Here is an 18,242-nt window from a genome sequence, read left to right on the forward strand (position 1 = left end):
GTCAGGTTAAGGAGAACAGCATTTTTTAAATTTAAGTTCAGCATAAATAAATTTTGTGTGCTAAGCGAAGGTGTGTTAAGGAAATCTTTAATAAGCAAGGCCGATGTTCGATATACCATAGAGTAGAAATCCAATACATTAAATTAAAGCTTGATGTCTGGGCTATTAATATTCAGACTTATTTCTTAGATTTTTCAGATTTAAAAATATCTGTTTCCCGGAATTTTGGCTGACTTCATAAACGAAGTTTGAAAAGCAACACTGCAATGAAAATCATTTACAAGGATAAGCAATACTTCATGGCAATACTGCTTTATCAAAATATGCAATGACATTTTAGTACATGTATGAACGCATAAATGTTTTTAATTTTGAATTTAACAATTTGTAACTTTCCGTAAAATTATATATTTACACAAACAAAAATTCAACTTACCATAAATCCGACATTGAAGTCAGCCTTTATTATAGTCGATAAAAGTCCTATTTGATAAAAATTTGTTAAAACCGACTTGCTCCCAGAAAGGAAAGTAGGTACATCAATGAGTTTTTTAATGTTTTTTTTTTTAATTTTACAATTCAATATTTATTAATATTACCTGTCATATTATTATTTGAAAAACGTTTTTTTTGGGAAACATAAGCTATAAAATACCACATATTCATTTAACAATTTTTTTGGTTGGAAAAATTAAAAATTACATCTCTGTATAATAATGAAATACTTCTTTCTGTTTTCCGATACAAAATACTATTAACGTGTTAATAACTTACTCAAATTTAAAAAAAATAGTTTTTGCTCATATGCATATACATATTACCAAAGTATAACCATATTACTATTTTTTATTGAACTTTTCTTTTTTCATTTTATCGTATTTCATATGTTGAACAGCGTGTTCCAGAGAGTTACCAACCACAGACATATTAGTTGTTTTGGTGATAACAGCACGCAATTTATTATTTTGTTTAAAGCTCAACTTTTTACTATCGAAGTTGTCCAAAAGTTCTTTCGATATAAATTCTTTGACATCAGCTTTAAGTTCTGAATTGGAGACATTTTTCTTGAAATTTGGTTTTGATTGTGTATCTAATTTATGTTCTGCACTTTTTTGCTTGTTATTAAACTTCTTTTTTTTGCCTTCATCATTTTGATTCGTTAGGGTAGCTGTTTTATTTGGTTTAGATTTATTTGAGAACTTCTTGCTGTTTTTGTGGGTATCATCTTCCTCGCCAAAATCTTCCCAATGAGTGGGTTCCTGTTTCTTTTTTTCAATTAGTGATTTTCTGTAGTTTATTTCACGTTGTTTCAGTACGGATCTACCTTCACTACTATCCATGTTGGCTTGTTGGGCAGCTTGCTCTTCTTCACGTTGTTTGTAAACGATTTCATCCTTGTATTTGTTCCATGGTGTACCATTTTCTGGCTTCGCATCTCGAGCTACTTGATTAAATTTGCAGGTTTCTTTTTTTTGAAAACTATTTCCATTTCGGTTGTCGAATTTTCTGTTGCCGCCTCTGCCACCCTGATGTTTGTTAAAAGGTTTTTTACCACCGCTTCCGAATTTAGAGGGTTTGAATTTAGTTTTACCCCAATCGTCAGCACTTTGTTGAACATTAGTGGAAGGCTTGCTACGGAATGGATTATTTGACATTATTTTTTTGTTTTATTTTCACAACGTGCACTTACAAAATGAAAACATTGAATTTGACAGCATGATATAAATTTTAGTGAAGGTAATATGGCGATTATTATGAGGCAGATTAGAGATAACAAATTAAAGTTACAGTAGTGTCATGATACATAATCCAAGGCGAATTTATTACAGGTGACCAAGGTGCCATCGGCAGCACAGCTGATTATAGAAATAGCACGCACAAATGTCAAACTACATATATAAAAAATATCCGCCCTTACGCCCGCATGTCAAACTCTATATATAAAAAATAAGTGAATTCGCCTGTATTTATTTCAATTCGCCACTGCTGTCACCTTGTTAAATACGCCTTGCAGGTGACGTTAAAAAGCCAGCTGACTATTTTTTGCTCGATATGTTTTATAAAGTCCACTGTAATTCGAATCGTTTTGTAATACAATGGAAAGTTTTAGAAATAATAAATAGGCCAAAGTCACTAGTGTTTGTTGTTGCGAATACCACACTAAACATAAAAGCAACAAAAACAACATCACCTGATTAGGTGCACAGGCCTTATTAATGGACCTTTGGTAGAACCAAGGCGAATTAATTTAACAGCTGTGTTCAGCTGATTGCGGTTGCTTGAATGTTGTAACTGTCAAATTCACTATTGTTTGTTATTGCCAAGGCGAATACCAACTAAACCTGTAAACACGTAGGAGAAAAAAACGATAACCTGAATTTTTGCACAGACCTTATTAATAGACCTTGCTACGATTCAAAACGGTAAAAAGGTAACGGTAAAGCTAACAACCATATGTTTCAACATTTACTGAACATTTTTCTGACAACGTTGTAAGATCTGACAACCGTGTATACATAGCTTAAAGCGAATTTCATATTAGGCAATTTTGTAGCGCAAGTCTCTCGCAACAACTTGCTATATTTTCTTCTCCTTAACCCGACTTAACCTCTGACATCTACAAACACAAGAGACTTAAAGGGGGGTCAGACGGCATGTATTGCTTGTGTTTTGTGCCATGTATTGGGACATTTTTCCATATGTAAACATGTACATACCGTGTGATCCATATGAAACTTTGTGTATGTAAAATACATGTGTATTACTCGTGACATTTTTTGCAATTAGAGCATGTTCTATTTTCGTGTGTATAACAGTGTTGTATTTTGAAATACAACACTGTGTGAGTGCAAAATAAAAAAACAAAACAAAAAATAGTAAAGAAAAATCATAACAAAATAAATTTCATTGCATTAAATATATGTATTGTGATTTAAAAATGTTTTAAATAAATATATTGTTAAAAACAACAAACATATAAACTAATAGAGGTTATGTCACATGCAATTACATATGTACGTTTGATCGTGGAAATTATGAATCGTATGTATAACGTGAATTTTGACATATACATGGAATTCCATATGTATCGAATACATGTCCCAATACACAAGCAATACATGCCGTCTGACCCCCCTATTACACAACTAAATTGCCGTTGCACTGAATTGATGTTATGTTCCTTCTAATTACATATGTCCTGACAGACAGAACATGTCCATTGATTTGAACAGGGTCTGCTGTGTCCGGGGAATAGAGCCAAATACTGGGACCTGGATTCTGTTCAACGCCGGCTATAATTAAAAGGATTTTGAGCAAAACTTGTGACATATTTTGCTCACCTGGGAAACTAACTTATCCCCCCAACAATAAATGTCAGTGAATTTATCAATAATTGGGAAATTTAGCACAATTCTTACTATAATATTAATTTTCTATTCCCGTATAACTACTTTAAAAAATAATTGTTTACAAATCGTGACTGACTCCAAAGTTACATGCATTTGAATTTAAAAATTTAATAAGGCGATGTTTCGCTAATTTTTGGGAAAAAAGTACTTTTTTCTTTTTAAGTTTTCTAAAAACTTCTAAGAAGATGAATTAAGAATTTACAATTTTTGAAAAGCTAACTTTATGCTAAATATTTTAAATGAAAACTAATTTTAAAATTATAGATACCGAGGGGACCAGATACATTAAAAGAAAGAGTATTTTTGATGTAAAATTTGATGTTGCATAGTCGATATCAAGGTGTCCTACTTAAGAGAACCCTGGCCGCACCCCTGGTGAGCCCATGCGGTCCAAATACCAAACTTAAACTCGACAACACTTCTGCTTTGCACGTGTAAAATTCAAATCGGACTAAGGGTTAAGAAGTTACAGATTTATTTCCCACTTTTTTTCTATACCACTGTGCACTGTTCAACGTTTACATACTCTCGCTAACTTTGATCTTATATACGATAAAATTGAAAGATATCAAAATGATCAGATATCAGTATAACGATATAAATGATTTGATCTGATCTTGTATAATTAAGAACACACTTTCTATTGATTCTACCTTTTTATACCCTTCACCTTCGTGAGAAGGGTATATATGTATAAGTTTGTCATTCCGTTTGTAATTTCTACATTTTTCATTTCCGACCCCATAAAGTATTTATATTCTGTCTGTCTGTTGAAATCAATTTTCTGAAGACCCCATATATCTTCGGAATCCAAATCCAATTCTGTCAGACATGCTTTCGAAAAGTTTGCTATTTAAAATCAGCAAAATCGGTCCACAAATGAGGAAAAAACTAGGACAACTTCGATTTTTGAACTATTTTTTACCTATATCTGGATTACTAAGTCATTAAAATAGACAATATGGATATCTAATGATAGATATTTCAAAGACCTTTGTTTACCTAAAAATATTTAAAATTTGTATTTTGAAGTATAATTTGGTGTTCTTGTTAGTTCTACTATGGTTGTATTGTTATTATCTGTGCCGATTTTTCTTATTTTTTTTAATGCAACATGTTGTTTACGAACCACTTGCAAATGTTGCCACAGACAAATAAATGTAAACATGAAATGTTTTTAAATATATAGTAATTGGATTAGCTGGAATAATAGAATGGTTTTTATGTCAAGTGCCTACAACAATTGAAAATGAAAACCAGAAACACAATTGAGACATTAACATACATTTAGTTAACATTCGAACATTGGCCGAAATACAACAACTTTAAACGTTAACATTATTTAAACGTTGTTCCATAAATTGCATTTCAAAACTGTTACATAAATAAAAAATAAATATATAATTAATATGAGTTGTGGTTATTTATATGAAATACGCCGAAAATCTGAAGATTTCGAACAACATTTCGTAGATAATAAACGGGAAAATTCAAATCTCTCGGATAATTCCAAAGATGAAGAAATCTGGGAAGTGCCAGAAGAAAGTTTTGAAAATGTCTATCAGCAAATGGCTTGTAATGAGGAATTACCGGGGGAGAATAAGCAGCAAGATGATATTAATACGATGACAGACGTGTTGACTCTAAAACAATTCGAAAATACAAAAACATTTCATATAAGTTTAAGTACGGAACAAATTGCATTAAAATCGCTAAACCAGAAATCAATCAATAAATCAATTAATACGGATACGGATGTGATAAAGTCAATGACCAGCGATAGCAAGATTACAACCACTACCACCACAACTAATGCCGGTGGCAACAAAGTGCAATGGAAAAATTGTAAATTATCTAACAATAACAAAAACAATTCTTCCTCGACGTCATTACTTAATTTTACAATTGTGCCCATAAATGTATCATCTCAGGGGCAAAAACAAAAAACTACAGATCAGGAAGAAATTAAAACTGTTGAAAAATTCCCGGAAATAAAGTTAACTTCTTTTTCGACAAGAAAAACATCTTTAAAACCAATTACACCAAAAACGTCCAATAGTGGATTTTATATGCATGACTTGAAATGCTCTTCAAATTTACCACGGCGAAAATCCTCGTCAGGTTCCGAAATTAATAAACACATTACGGAATGTTCCACATCTCCAGAATCTTTATTGGACAATATTTTAAGCGGTGCTTCTTCAGTGTCCGTTCAGAGTAGTAGTCTAAGTAGCAGTGGCTTAAACGGTGATTTAGAAGTACATACATTTAAACAAGAAAGCAAGAGTCCTGAGAATTTGGCACATTCTTTAGCTTTGATACCAAATAATATTGCCCGAAATAGTTCAGGTATTTTGAAGGATCAAATATCGGAATTACAAATTATTACAGCACCCAATTTATCGACAAAACAACAAAAAGTAAACGTAGGAACACATGCATCGCCTTCCTCGTTGACTATTAGTAATTTGTCGCATTCGGATTCGTTTGAAACAGCTTCGAACCGAACAAGGTAAGAGTCTTCAATCAGATCATGTAAAAAATTAAAGTATTTACTTCTTTAAGAAGTCCCTCTAACTCACCACTTCGTAGCTTATCACCAAGGGTACCAACAGAAGTTTCACTGTATCCGGATGATTTACGGTGTAAAATTTGCAATGAACTTTTTAAGGACCCCAGGAGTTTGAATTGCTTGCATTCATTCTGTTTTCAATGTATTGTCAATGAAAATTTTAAACAAGACACCAGCATACCAATTTGGTCACAACCACAATCTATTCAGGCTCCACAAGTTTCTTCGTCTCAAAAGCAATTCGACGAGCAGGATTACAAATGTGAGTTTTAATGTTAAATTTATATGATTAACACAGTGCAACAGTGGAAAAAACACACGATCATGACAGTATAGGTTCGTAAAACCCTATACTCAGTTTGGCGATTTTGGTGACCCTCTAAGATCAGTTTTAGGCCAACAGCTAATTAAGACTTGGCAATACCGCTTAACTATATATGGCAATAACATAGCTATGAGTCCACCAAACTAATTGTGTTGCCAAAAAAAAAGCAAAAATCTATATTTGATCCGTATGAGAATATTAAAATATTTTTAGGACCTATTTTTAAAATGTCATGTGTATTTGCGATACAATTGTGAAGAAAATAAACCTTGAAAATAAAAAGTTACATGCATCCAAAATTTAAACATATTTTTACATGTTTTAAATTTCAATATTATTTTAATTCACTAAAATATTAATCTTCAAGTTTTAAGGTTTTTACCAATACCAAATACTTATACAAAAAGCTTATATTTCTCGCTCGCTTCCTCGCTCCACAAACCATTCCCCATTTCAAAAATGTTAACGTTTTTTCATATACACACATATTGCATCAAGCCGGTCTTGCGTGATCATGATTGGGTAACGTGATGGGCCCGGATCATACTGATAATGATTTGCCCATTGTTTACAAACTGATTTCTAAAAAAACATAAAAGCTACGATTAGCTTTAGTATGAGATCAAAAAATTATAAAATCTGACTAGCAATTCTAAAGTTATTAACAGTTTTACCTTAGGTATTTTGCACGCATCTTTTAACAATATGAACTTTGAACTTATATAAATACCAAACTTAAACGCATTTTGAAATTCGTCCCCATAACGATTTCAATATTCACATCTTGTATCTTTTAATCGTTAAAGTCTAATTCCTTAACGGAAAACTGTATCCGGTGTTCTTATCTGAGAATTTGGATTTTTTTTTTAATAAAATAAATTTATAAAATAATTAATACTAGTTTGTCATTCCGTTTGTAATTTCCACAATATAATTTTTCGACCGTATAAAGTATATATATTCTGGATCCTTATAGATAGCGGAGTCGATTAAGCCATGTCCGTCTGTTTGATCTTCGGGATCCAAATCTTCAATAATTCTGTCAGACATGCTTTCGAGAAGTTTCCTATTTAAAATCAACAAAATCGGTCTACAAATGGCTGAGATATGAGGAAAAAACCAGGACAACCTCGATTTTTGAACTATATATGGATTACTAAAGGTCGGCTTTTTCATCAAATATTTTTCATGTCTGACCCTACCTTATGTCATTAATATAGACAATATGGATATCTAATGATAGATATTTCAAAAACCTTTGCAACGACATTTATAAGACCATAGTAAGTTGGACCTACAATGGGAAATTTTTTTTTTAAACCGAATTTTTTTTTCACGAAAAAAAATTAAAAAACAAAAAAAAATTTGTTTAAAATTTAAAAAAAAAATTAAAAAAAAATTTAAATAAAAATTTGAAAAAAAATTTTCCAAAAAAATTAAAAAAACAACACTGGAGAAAAAAAAATTAATTTTGTTTACCTAAAAATTTGTAGTTTGAAGTATAATTTGGTGAAGGGTATATAAGATTCGGCAAAGCCAAATATAGATCTCTCTTACTTGTTTAAATGAAACTTATTGATTTTCTATATTGATAACATTATTTTTAAGAAAATTATATTTTGTTACAAGATTTAACATTCCAAAGTTTATTAGAATGTTTATCTATTTTGTTTGCTGGAGAGCAGCATAATATCAAAGAGAATTTAGGTGCCTCATTTTATAAAACGAAGCGATAAACGTTAAAAAATATCTATGGAAAATATTCAAGTTTATTTGTTCATTCATACACATTGCTTACGGTTCGAAAATGAGGCCATATTTAAATTTATTTTGGTGTAGAGTAGTTAGTAGAGGTTTAATAGGGATTTGGTGAATTCAATAATGTTCGAATGAGATAAAGTTAGACATTTTATGTAGGTATAAATTTTGAAAGAAATTTATTTTAGTCAGTCATTAGAATCGATAAATATATAAATAAGTAAAGCTATAATTTGAATACCCAAAATGTATTTTTTTTAAAGAAGATTTCCATATTCTATATGTAGATATATTTGTTTCTAGTTTGAGTACATTAACAAGTGATTATATTTTAATAATGTAAACTTTAATCTGATTAACGATTGTACCGATTGTATTAATTTTAATCTACAAAAAGTTAGAAAATTTAATGTAAATATGTTTTTAGATAAAGTTTAAAAATGTAGTTAGTAGTACTTAATAATTTAATTAGTTTTTCTTTTGTATAATTAATATGGTGTTTGGCAAATTTAAATTTTCAAGTCTATATACTATCTAAATATTATATGTTTTGTATGTATATGATTATTAAAAAAATAAAAGAATTAGTTAAATAACATTATAAAGTTGTTTTTTGGCTTCCGTATGTATGAAAGTAATTGTTTTTTTCTAATTATAAAGTAATTTAAATTTGGCCTGTATTGAGTTTGATTTAAAATCATTATTGCTGAGACCTTAACAAATTGTATTATTTAAATATTCATAACAACTAAGGTGGCCATTGCCACTTTGGAGTGTAGCTGCTGCAGCTTCATTGCGTGTCTTTATAAAGTTACCCACCCAGTGCGTGGTTAGATCTAAATATTTACTTTTTGCTCCTGGATTGTAATCGAGAAAACCAGCTTTTGGTATTACTTCTTCAATTTGGCTGCCATCAGGCCAATTGTTGTAACTGGCGATATTGATGAAACCAACATGATTAAGAATAGCTGTACGCCAAGCTACGCCATAATACTTTAGAATACAATAGCAAAGAAAATTTAATTAAAATTATATGGAGTATTCATCACAAAGCGGATAGAAACCCGCACTTTTTGGATTTCTCATATCCGTACAAGTGTTTATCAAATCAGAATTTTTGACTAAAGACCAAAACTCGGTCCAGAACTATGACGTCTTGAAAAATGAAATTTTTTACAAACATTTTTTATCAAATTCAATGTTGTACATTATATGGTCGTCATATTTTTAGACCGGAAGGGTCTCCAGTCAAATTCTCTATGATTTGACAAAGACTTAAAATCGGAAATGTCTGTTGTCCGATTTGTGATGGATCATTACTATAGACAACAACTTACCCTTCCATTACTTCGGTGTCTTTGTATGTCACCATGACGCGGAAACTTGTTACGTTCGGCAAAACCTGGCCCTACAGTGGGCACAAACAACATTTTATAGGTTAATGCAAACGATTTAAGATATGACCAATTTTTCCATGTGCTGGCAAATGTAGCCCCGTTACTGGGCAATTTACTATAAAAGCCATCCAAACAGAGACGTCTTATGTAATCGGCATGATTCTTTAATCTAGCAAACAACAATTTAAATAGTTATGTTTCAGGAAAATTAACAACATACAAACTTACTAACCTTATGTGACCTATAAAGAAAGCATCAAATATAAATCGTATGGACGCAGAAGATTTACAAAATGCTTGCGAAGCCAGAGAATCGACTAATTTATAGGCATTACTTATATAAATAACAGGTGTTAATGCTTTACGACTTTGGGAATACACTTTTAAAAACACAGGCGAATGGTAAAATGTTCGAATATCCTTTAGATGTTGCTGCAGAAAAGATAACGACTGATTGCCAGCTACACTAATTTCGAAGGTAATTGATAAATTAAATTTTGGTGCCACCTGAAATATTGTCTTGTAGACCTCCAACTCAGAAGATTTTCCAGTGTAGCTTAAAATCAGTACGCCAACACCACAATTGCGTATATTTTGAAAGTGTCTTTCGAAGAGTTCACATGTGGGCTTGTATAGACCCAGAGCCGGATAGAAAGCACTATTTAAAATTTTTGCTGTTGGTTTTTGAGTGACATTCTCGGTTGTATTAAAATCACTGAGAATTTCCTTTGGCACCGTGGGCTTACGAGTCTTATACCATTGCACAGGAGCGGTGTAAAAAATATGTATAGCTGTAGTTACACTCTCCAATATGGTATGTTCTTCTTCTGGGTCCTGTATCAATTGCTTGGTTTGTTCTTTTAAATTGTGAATTTTCTCTTCAATTAAACGCGACTTTAGTTTATGTTCATCATACTTTTCCGGTTGTATAACACCGTTTTCACGCGGTGATTTTAAAACGACCAAACCATCTTCAATTTGTTGTGGCTTTAGCTGAGGTGGTCCAGCATAAGCTTGTGCCACGAACCTTTCATCGATTAATCTCTCAGAGTTGACATGTTGTAGACCATTGTTTAGTATTAATAATGTTATAACTATTAGTGTCACAATCATCAAAAGTAGAATGATACGAAATTTGCGTGGATTTTTACAATATTTAGTTATAATCATTTTTAATTTATTTGGACTATCGAAAACAATTTCTTAAGTTTCACGACATTTTTTCATATTTACTCAATCACTTCACAATTATCTTGTTTCTATTCACATGTCATATATTTTACACAATTCTGCAGAAAAATATGTCTTTTAGCTTTTTGTTTTCTATTCCGGATCTTTTTCTTACTATTTTTTCTGCATTAAAGCACTAATGATTTTCAACCACCCTCATTCCACGGACATCCGTTTTAAGTGTAGATGTGTATGTTTGTATGTATTTATAGTTGATTGTATGCGTATTGAACATGTGTTTCCTGTTTTCTGTTTTGGTATGTACTGTTATTTTATTTTGTTTTCATGTAAACATTGCAAATATTAAGCTACCGGGATTTGTTGTTACTGTAATGCGCATATGTCAACAATGTTAAGATTTTTTAAAGAGATTCACTCCAAGGAAAAATAGAGAAAATGTACATGTACAGAAAAGAAACATAAATACACTCAGGTCTCGTTTTATTCCGATTAGAATTTATGCGATTTTTAAATTAATTTTTTTTTAGAATTTTAAAAGATTTTGAAATTTTAGATGTTTAACCTAGTTTGCATCACTAATATAATCGTTGTAGTTGGTTTTTTACAAAATCAAATTCTTAATATGGATCCAGATACGGAATCAAGATATCCGGAAATCAAGCATAAGCAACTTAAAAATTCAAAATCGCAAAGTTTAATGACAAATTATTTTGCAAAAAAAGAAACAATTGAAGCCCCTAAAAATTCTTTGATCTCGTCCCCTATTCACTAGATTAATTCTAGTGATGAAAATGATATTTTGCCATATGATGGCAATATGATTATATCATCTAGTGATGAAAGTGAGGTTGAACCAATTTCAAACGATGCAGACATCGAAAAAACCTTAACACACGTTTTTCCTTAAAACGTTTAACCCAAGTATTATTTGATTTTTATACCCTTCACCTTCGTGATAAGGGTATATAAAAGTTTGTCATTCCGTTTGTAATTTCCACAATATAAGTTGGACCTACAATGGGTCAAAATCGGAAAAAATATTTTTTAACTCGAAATAAAAAAAAATTAAAAAACAAAAAAAAAAATTTTACAATTTAAAAAAATTAAAAAAAAAACAAAAAAAAATAAATTTCCAAAAAATTAAAAAAACAACTTTGAAAAAAAAATAAATTTTGTTTACCTAACAATATTTAAAATTTAATTTTGAAGTATAATTTGGTGAAGGATATATAAGATTCGGCACAGCCGAATATAGCTCTCTTACTTGTTTTTTTTATCAAGTTACCTTTGAAAAGTATGTCAATTATTATGTTTAATATCAATTTGTTGTTAATCTGATTAAAATGAGTGATGAGAAAAAAGTACGTACTAAAATTATTAAATATTTTCAACAAAAACAAAAAGTTGGCCAGACTGATTCCAATGTTATTAAACAGTATAGGGAGAATTTGATTTCTTGATAGAAGAAATGGTCCACATGATGTTTCTAAAGCCAATAAATAGAAAGCATTTTTAAAAGAGCTCCTAACACATCCGGTAGGAATGTGTTGAGCCAATGCATGTTTAAAAACATATAAGGCTCAAAAAGTTCCTGACAGGAAATCTGCAAAATTTAACACGGAAATTAAAGTTACATTTTATAAAAAAACTAGCTGATCCGGCAAACGTTGTTCTGCCATACAAATTATTTCTAGTGAATATTTTGGTTGTTAAATAAAAAATAGCGAATGTATTCTAAGTGAAGTTGGCATTATAGGTATTTTTGATGCCAAATGAAGAGAAATACAAACAAAATTTTTTGGCGAAAAATATTTTAAACAAGTAAGAGTGCTATATTCGGCTGTGCCGAATCTTATATACCCTTCACCAAATTATACTTCAAAATTTTAAATATTTTTAGGTAAACAAAATTTAATTTTTATCAGTTGTTTTTTTAATTTTTTGGAAAAAAAAATTTTTCGATTATTTTAAATTTTTTTTTTTTTAAATTTAAACTTTTTTTTTTTAAATTTAAATTTTTTTTTTTTTTAAATTTTAAAATTTTTTTTTTTGTTTTTTAAATTTTTTTTTTTGAAAAAAAATTCGGGTTAAAATTTTTTTTCCCGATTTTGACCCATTGTAGGTCCAACTTACTATGGTCTTATATACGTCGTTGCAAATGTCTTTGAAATATCTATCATTAGATATCCATATTGTCTATATTAATGTCTTAGTAATCCAGATATAGGTAAAAAATAGGTCAAAAATCGAGGTTGTCTTGGTTTTTTCCTCATATCTCAGCCATTTGTGGACCGATTTTGCTGATTTTAAATAGCAAAATTCTCGAAAGCATGTCTGACAGAATTATTGAAGATTTGGATCCCGAAGATATCTGGGGTCTTCAGAAAACTGATTTCAACAGACAGACAGACAGACAGACAGACAGACAGACAGACGGACAGACAGACAGACAGACGGACATGGCTTAATCGACTCCGCTATCTATAAGGATCCAGAATATATATACTTTATAGGGTCGGAAATGAAAAATGTAGAAATTACAAACGGAATGACAAACTTATATATACCCTTCTCACGAAGGTGAAGGGTATAAAAATGGGTGGATAGGGACATCCTAATGTCCTAGCGGTATGATATATAATATTCTCGTACCTACCAAAAATATATACAAAATACTAAAATCTCGGCTAAAAAACGGCTGGATGAGGGTCGGTTGATGAAAATTTGGGGTTATAGGTATTTTTTAATGCCAAATAAATAAAATGCGAAAAAAAAAGCTTTTGGTCAAAAAATGGTAAAAATAAATTCTGGATAGGGTTACCCTAATGACCTAGCGGTATGAAATATACATTACGACCTATTCTCATACCTACCAAACATACATACATACAAAATTTCATAAAAATCGGTTGAGCCGTTTCGGAGGAGTTCAAACACTAACATTGTGACACGAGATTTTTATATATTAGAAAATATACCTGCTACATAATGGGTGACGTAATGTATGTTCTGGAACATTTTTCGCAGCTTCCTGATCAATATTTTTATGTTGCTAATGCTCAAGGGAACGTTGTAGAAAAGTTAAGGACTTAAAAGCAGAAAATTTTTCCAAAAACTTCTTGGTATGGCAAGCATTATGCAGTTGCGGCCGAAATTTCTTTCAAAGAATGTTTACAAAAGAGGATGCTTTCATCCATAAGATTTCTTAATGTGTCGACTTATTTTTGGCCTGATTTTGCATCCTGTCACTGTGGTAAGCATGGTCTTAAATGGTACAAGAACAATAATCTGGAATTTGTACCAAGAGATGCAAATCCTCCAAACTGCCTGGAGCTAAGGCCAGTGGAGAGACATTGGGCTCTTATTAAAAGAGAATTGAAGAGCACAAAAAAGAAAATTGAAGAGCACAAAAAAGGTGTCCAAAACGGAGACCTGTTCAATCAATTTCAATTAAATAAAAAAAATCAAAACTGTAGTGGTTCCTTGTTTATTCTCATTTATGTATGTTAAGATTCTTTCTATCTTACTCCTTATTTAAAGAAACTTTATCGGTGCGTGAGTACAAGCAGACACTTATATTTTATTAATTTAAAAATAAATAATATTTTATTTAAAAATGCAATTCTACCGAAACGGATATGTTTTAAATTTAAAAAATTTAAATGCTTTAATAACAATTTGTTAAGTGTTACCAAATACTAAATATAAGTTTCTATCAATAGATTAATAATAACGGCATTCCTGATTTGCAATATTAGATTTTTGTAAAAAAACATTTTATTGGTATAACTGCCAAAATCTAAACCCAATTTTAGGTTTAAAAAGTTCTTATAATTAATCTACTATTTTCAGTTTTGAAGTCTCCCAATAAAAATGTATATTCGATTTCACCAGATATACAAACGGTACAAAGTAATATAGATTTATCGAATTCGTCATCACACCAAAAGCGAGTAACATCCTTTAGTTTTAAAAGAAAAAAATCGGATCGTTTAGCATTAAAGGTATAAAATATATTTACATACAAATTGAAATAGTTTGATCATAAATTGTTTGTCATTTTGTACTTGCAATTAGAATAAATCCGATAACTTGTCTGTCACACTTTCTCAACAAAGTTGCCACGGAAATCAAAGGCTGCAAACAGAAATGACTCGTTTGATAATGTGTAAAATATGTCAATTTCCAACGGAAGTGCCCGTGGGAGGCATACGTCAATTGCCTCAGAACTTGTTGATAGTGCGTAGAACTGAAGAAATACGTTTTAAAGTCGGAGAAGAGGTTATAACAAGAATTTGGTGCAGTTTGTGCTATGAAGAAACTACCGTAAGTAGCTCATTCTATGCATACAATTGAAATAATAAAAAAAAAATATTTATTTTTCTTGAAATGCAGGCTACTTATCATTGCTTAACTTGTATTTTAAATTTTTGTACTCTATGCAAGGAGTCACACGAGCGACAAAAGAGCACCACAAAACATAATATTAAGAACATTGTAGATTTGCGACGTTCGCGAAAAGAACAGGGTGCTCAGTTCATAGATAACTCAAAATTTATATTAAAATGCAGCTTGCATCCGGGATTTGATATTAAATCATTTTGTGTGGTATGCTTACAAGTGGCCTGTTCCGATTGTTTAATACTGCTACATAAGGGACATAAGTACGAAACCATTTCGAAATCTGTTCATAACTTTGGTCGAATTTTAAGAGATTCTGCCGAGCAAACTAGACCCATGTGTACTTATGCTAAACACTCGATAGGAAAACTTAATGATATTGCTAAGAACATTAATCGTAAATGTGATAAGATCCAAGCAGAAATCGAAGAATTTATGACCAGCTATTGTGAAGCTGTTGAAGACCATAAAAATACACTATTGCAGCAAGTGCTCAGGGCGAGAGAATCTAAAGTTGAAATGATTTTAGAACAGCAATTGGATTTGGGTATTTTTGGTCACAAATGTTTCGAAATTTTATTTATATGTCTATTTTTTTACAGAAAAACGAACTCAGGACGCATTGATGGCTGTGAAATTTAGTCAAGAATTAACTGATATTGCTTCGGATGTGGAAATTTTATCGTTTGTAAAAATTCTACTAAAAAGATTTGAATATTTTCAACAATTTAAAGCTCCCATAGATCCTAAGGTGAGAGTGTTAAATTAAAATATCTATCAAAATAAATTATTTAGCTTCATTTAAAGGCTTTTATTTGAGTATAATTCATTATTAATTGTTAAATTAATTCATAATAAAAATTTGAAAAGTAAATTTTTAAAGAATGAATTCAATACGTTTGAAGTACTAACGAATTAAGCCTATGAATTTCTTCATAAATAATTGTTTAATGAATTGTTTAAGAGATAAAGCTTTGATTTTGAAAATAAAATTATTAATTAATTATTTCGTTCCTTTACATAATATTTATATAAAATTTTAGATTTCGGATACATTACATTTTCTACCAAAAATTAGAGCACCAACAGCTAAAAATCAAAATGATATACCCTTGTTTGGTATTATTACAATGCAAACGGTGGAACCATCATTGTGTACATTGCTGTGGGATGGTAAGAATTAACAAATATTTTATATTGATAACTAGTAGTTTTATAAAAATATATAGAAAATGTTATAAAGTTTGAAAATATAAAGGTTAACAACATTTAAAGTATCTAAAATTAAATTTCCCAGCAGCAAAAGTGATATTTTAACTATTATGCAACAAATAAAGTAATCTAAATTTGTATAAAAGATTCAAATTAAAGCTGCCTATATTTTAAAATTTTAAATTATCGTTTCGGTATTTTTATATTCATTGTTTACTTTTTAAGGTATTTCGCAACTACGTCTACACAAAAAAGCTGAACTGGTCCTCATTTCTCGAGATGCTGATGGTGTTTCACTGTGTCATGGGGGTTTAAAAATAAAATGTCAAATTAAATACAAGGACAATCATGCAAAAGTGTTAGCAACAGAGGTATTATCGTATTTAATAGAACATTTTTGTTTTTGTTAAAAACGTAGCTCCTATTTTAGATTTTCGATAATCGCGATGGCTCATATATAATATCCTTTACACCAGACTCTCAGGGTACCATAATACTGACAATTACTATAAACGATAAACCCATTAAGGTACCATAAATTGTTTTAAATGAATTTTTTCTTAAACTATATTAACGATTTATTTATAAATTTTATTGTAGGGAAGTCCGTTTAGCTTTCAAGCTCGTGCTTTACGCCCTCATAATGGCATATACCATTGTTGTGCTTTTTGCTCGAGCAGGGGTAATAAAAGCATAAAATGCAGTTGTGAAGGTCGTATGCCAGGTTTTAATGGTTGCGGTCATGGCCATACTGGCCATCCCGGTCATCGTCATTGGTCTTGTTGCGGTAATGTGTCAGAAAATTCTGAATGTAGTGTTGCTAATAAATTGTTAAATTCATAAAATATGAAAACAAAGTGAGCAAAAATTATTTTTTTATACCCTTCACCTTCGTGAGAAGGGTATATATAAGTTTGTCATTCCGTTTGTAATTTCTACAGTTTTCATTTCCGACCCTATAAAGTATATATATTCTGGATCCTTATAGATAGCGGAGTCGATTAAGCCATGTCAGTCTGTCTATTGAAATCAACTTTCCGAAGCCCCCAAATAACTTACATACACGATTCATACATCAATATATCCGCCATTCTTCCGACTCGGTTGGTATTTAAAATCGAGAAAATCGGTTCACAAATGACTGAGATATAAGGAAAAAACCAGAACAACCTCGATTTTTTACCTATATCTGGATTACTAAGTCATTAATATAAACAATATGGATATCTAATGATAGATATTTCAATGACGTATATAAGACCATAGTAAGTTGGACCTACAATGGGTCAAAATCGGAAAAAATATTTTTTAACCCGAATTTTTTTTTTCACCAAAAGTTTATTTTCGCTTAATATGTATTAAAAAAAATTTAAAAAACAAAAAAATAAATTTTAAATTTAAAAAATTATAAAAAAAAAAATTCGAAAAAAAATGTTTCCAAAAAATTAAAAAACAACTTTGGAAAAAAAAATTTTTGTTTACCTAAAAATATTTAAAATTTTTATTTTGAAGTATAATTTGGTGAAGGGTATATAAGATTCGGCACATCCGAATATAGCTCTCTTATTTGTTTTTACTAATACATTTGCTGTCAGTCTGGACATAGGAAACTTTCAGGTTAAATGGCTATATTTGAAATGAGGTAAATGTTTTTTGTTTGCCGTCCTAATATTTGAACCTAATATTATGTACAGTGAGTGACAATATAATAGAAACTCTTTTGAAAACTATGAGCCTATTTTCATTGGGTATTAATCGCAGCAATTTTATTTATATTTTCTTTAAAAATTACTTCTTGTTTATGTTTTTTTTTTAATTTTATAAAAAAATTTTATTCTCAAAAATAAACTTTTCGATTTATCCTAACTTTGTTGCTAATGTTCTGCACAGTACTGTATGGGTAGGTGAGTATGTAGTTGTAAATCAAAACAAAAGCAAGAATCGTGCATATTTTTTTTTGGTTTTGTTTTCGAGTA

General features: G+C 30.4%; 3 protein-coding genes across 3 annotated transcripts; 1 reads left to right on the plus strand and 2 right to left on the minus strand.

Annotated features, from left to right (window-relative positions):
* Positions 1-793: 793 nt before the first annotated feature.
* Positions 794-1,719, minus strand: LOC135951072 (uncharacterized). Its single transcript, XM_065500645.1, has one exon. The coding sequence runs from the start codon at positions 1,653-1,655 to the stop codon at positions 840-842; it is 816 nt and encodes a 271-aa protein (XP_065356717.1). The 5' UTR covers positions 1,656-1,719; the 3' UTR covers positions 794-839.
* A 3,100-nt stretch (positions 1,720-4,819) lies between these two features.
* LOC135950383 (uncharacterized) lies at positions 4,820-17,109 on the plus strand. The gene is made up of 10 exons (XM_065499930.1): positions 4,820-5,922; positions 5,976-6,244; positions 14,506-14,657; positions 14,731-14,979; positions 15,049-15,601; positions 15,657-15,805; positions 16,098-16,227; positions 16,492-16,637; positions 16,697-16,795; positions 16,867-17,109. The coding sequence occupies exons 1-10, from the start codon at positions 4,820-4,822 to the stop codon at positions 17,107-17,109; spliced, it is 3,093 nt and encodes a 1,030-aa protein (XP_065356002.1).
* On the minus strand, positions 8,715-10,709 carry LOC135951211 (glycoprotein endo-alpha-1,2-mannosidase). The gene is made up of 3 exons (XM_065500816.1): positions 9,695-10,709; positions 9,403-9,631; positions 8,715-9,058 (listed from the first exon to the last, which is right to left on the minus strand). The coding sequence occupies exons 1-3, from the start codon at positions 10,630-10,632 to the stop codon at positions 8,780-8,782; spliced, it is 1,446 nt and encodes a 481-aa protein (XP_065356888.1). The 5' UTR covers positions 10,633-10,709; the 3' UTR covers positions 8,715-8,779.
* Positions 17,110-18,242: the final 1,133 nt, after the last annotated feature.

The sequence above is a fragment of the Calliphora vicina genome, chromosome 2 (assembly GCF_958450345.1).
Source record: "Calliphora vicina chromosome 2, idCalVici1.1, whole genome shotgun sequence".
Lineage (NCBI taxonomy): Eukaryota > Metazoa > Arthropoda > Insecta > Diptera > Calliphoridae > Calliphora > Calliphora vicina.